General features: G+C 34.4%; 1 protein-coding gene across 1 annotated transcript in view; it reads right to left on the bottom strand.

Annotated features, from left to right (window-relative positions):
• Window positions 1–336: 336 nt before the first annotated feature.
• The window catches only part of Aadac (arylacetamide deacetylase), a 34,854-nt gene continuing 33,564 nt past the window's right edge, over window positions 337–1,626 (bottom strand). Inside the window, exon 5 of the mRNA XM_029538050.1 lies at window positions 337–1,250. Coding sequence (XP_029393910.1) covers window positions 654–1,250 — 597 coding nt within the window. The 3' untranslated portion in view covers window positions 337–653. The remainder of the gene's footprint in view (window positions 1,251–1,626) is intronic.

Here is a 1,626-nt window from a genome sequence, read left to right as displayed (position 1 = left end):
GTAGGTGGATTAGGGGAGCATGGCCAATGAGGGTTGGCCAGTTAGAGTAGGAGCGGCCCAGGTGGAACATGGCACGATATAGCTCACGGTTATTGACAGGGAAGTTGACAAAATAGCATATAGGGTTGATATCTGCCCAGCTCTAATGATTTAAAGCTTAATATAAATATAAAGGTTTTGTGCTTCTTATTTGAAAACTAAATGATTTAAGTTTGGTAGAAACCCTCAATGAATGCTTATTCAAATAGTATCTAGATTTACAACCTATCTTATTACTTCATTTCTTTAAGCTCAAATTTTCTTAAGTGCAAAATAATAATGAATAGTAAAAGTGCACTATTGAATTATTATGGAATTTGTGCCTGTTGACAATTGGTAAAGTTCCAGTTGCAAAAGTGTGTGAAAATTAATTTGGATTGTCAGTACCCACGTAAAACTCTAATTTGGAGGCATGTGTCTGTAAGTAAATACAGGATAAGGAAGGAATGAAAAAAAATATTGGCTAATAATAAAAATAACAAAACATGGAAGCTATCAGCTTGTTTGAAACAACAAAGATTTTAAACAGTACATGAAACCTCAAAACCATGTTTACTAGTTTATTTCTTATTTTGTTGTTTATATATCTTCAATATATCATTTTGTAGGTTTTGCTACAGATTTTTGATAAGCCAACTCAAGTACTGATTTTGTATCCTCTCTGAAACTTTTAAACCAGGAAAGGAAAATGCTCCATGGAATCCATCTTCAATATGGTGATGAGTCACATGAACTCCAACATTCTGAAGCCGCTTGACATACATGAGTCCATCATCTCTTAGGACATCATACTGACAAGTGATGATATAGGTCAGAGGTAATTGACGTAATATATTGTCATTGGCCAACAGAGGACATGCCTTCACATCTATGAACCCTGGATATTTTTGAGCCAGCTCAGAACTACCAGGAGTAGGATTTTTATAGATGTGACTTTTCTTGTATCTCTCAGGGAGCAAGGAACTCCAATTCACAAACTGTAACAAATGGCTAGATTCCATGGGTACATGCTCATTGAGAAGCATGGCTTTCTCCAGGCCTTGGTCTGTAGTAAAGTATTCGCTCCAGAACCTGACCATTAACGACCTGGTTAACATTGGAAAATGGGATCCTTCTTGATATGATGGTACATTTGTATCAAGAGCCTGAAGGGCAGGATATATTAAGACTTGGACCTTGAGTTTAATCTTGACATCTGGATCCTGTATAAGCTGAAAAGGATTTAAAATTGCATTTGAATTACTATTTTAATATTAGGTATACTTTCATCTAAAAAAGTAATATGAAGAAATATGCTGAATTCAGATAATCAGATTCAACAGAAATACCTCATAATTTTTCCCAATTATTTATATTGTCTATATATACTAATAAGCATTAATTTCAGTCAAATACCAAGAAAGATTAGAAGCAGAGCTTTAATTGTTAATGAGTGTTTTTTTTTTAATCCCTGAGAGTTTATCTTTTCAACATATAAAGTGTAGAGTGGTTTATGCATGTCCTATTCAGGAGAATGAATAAGGGGAGGTTCTTCACTTTAACCTCATAGCTGTAACGCTGAGAAGGTTCCGATATTTACATCAGACA

The sequence above is a fragment of the Mus pahari genome, chromosome 4 (assembly GCF_900095145.1).
Source record: "Mus pahari chromosome 4, PAHARI_EIJ_v1.1, whole genome shotgun sequence".
Classification (NCBI taxonomy): domain Eukaryota; kingdom Metazoa; phylum Chordata; class Mammalia; order Rodentia; family Muridae; genus Mus; species Mus pahari.
This window is presented reverse-complemented; position numbering and strand designations above follow the sequence as displayed.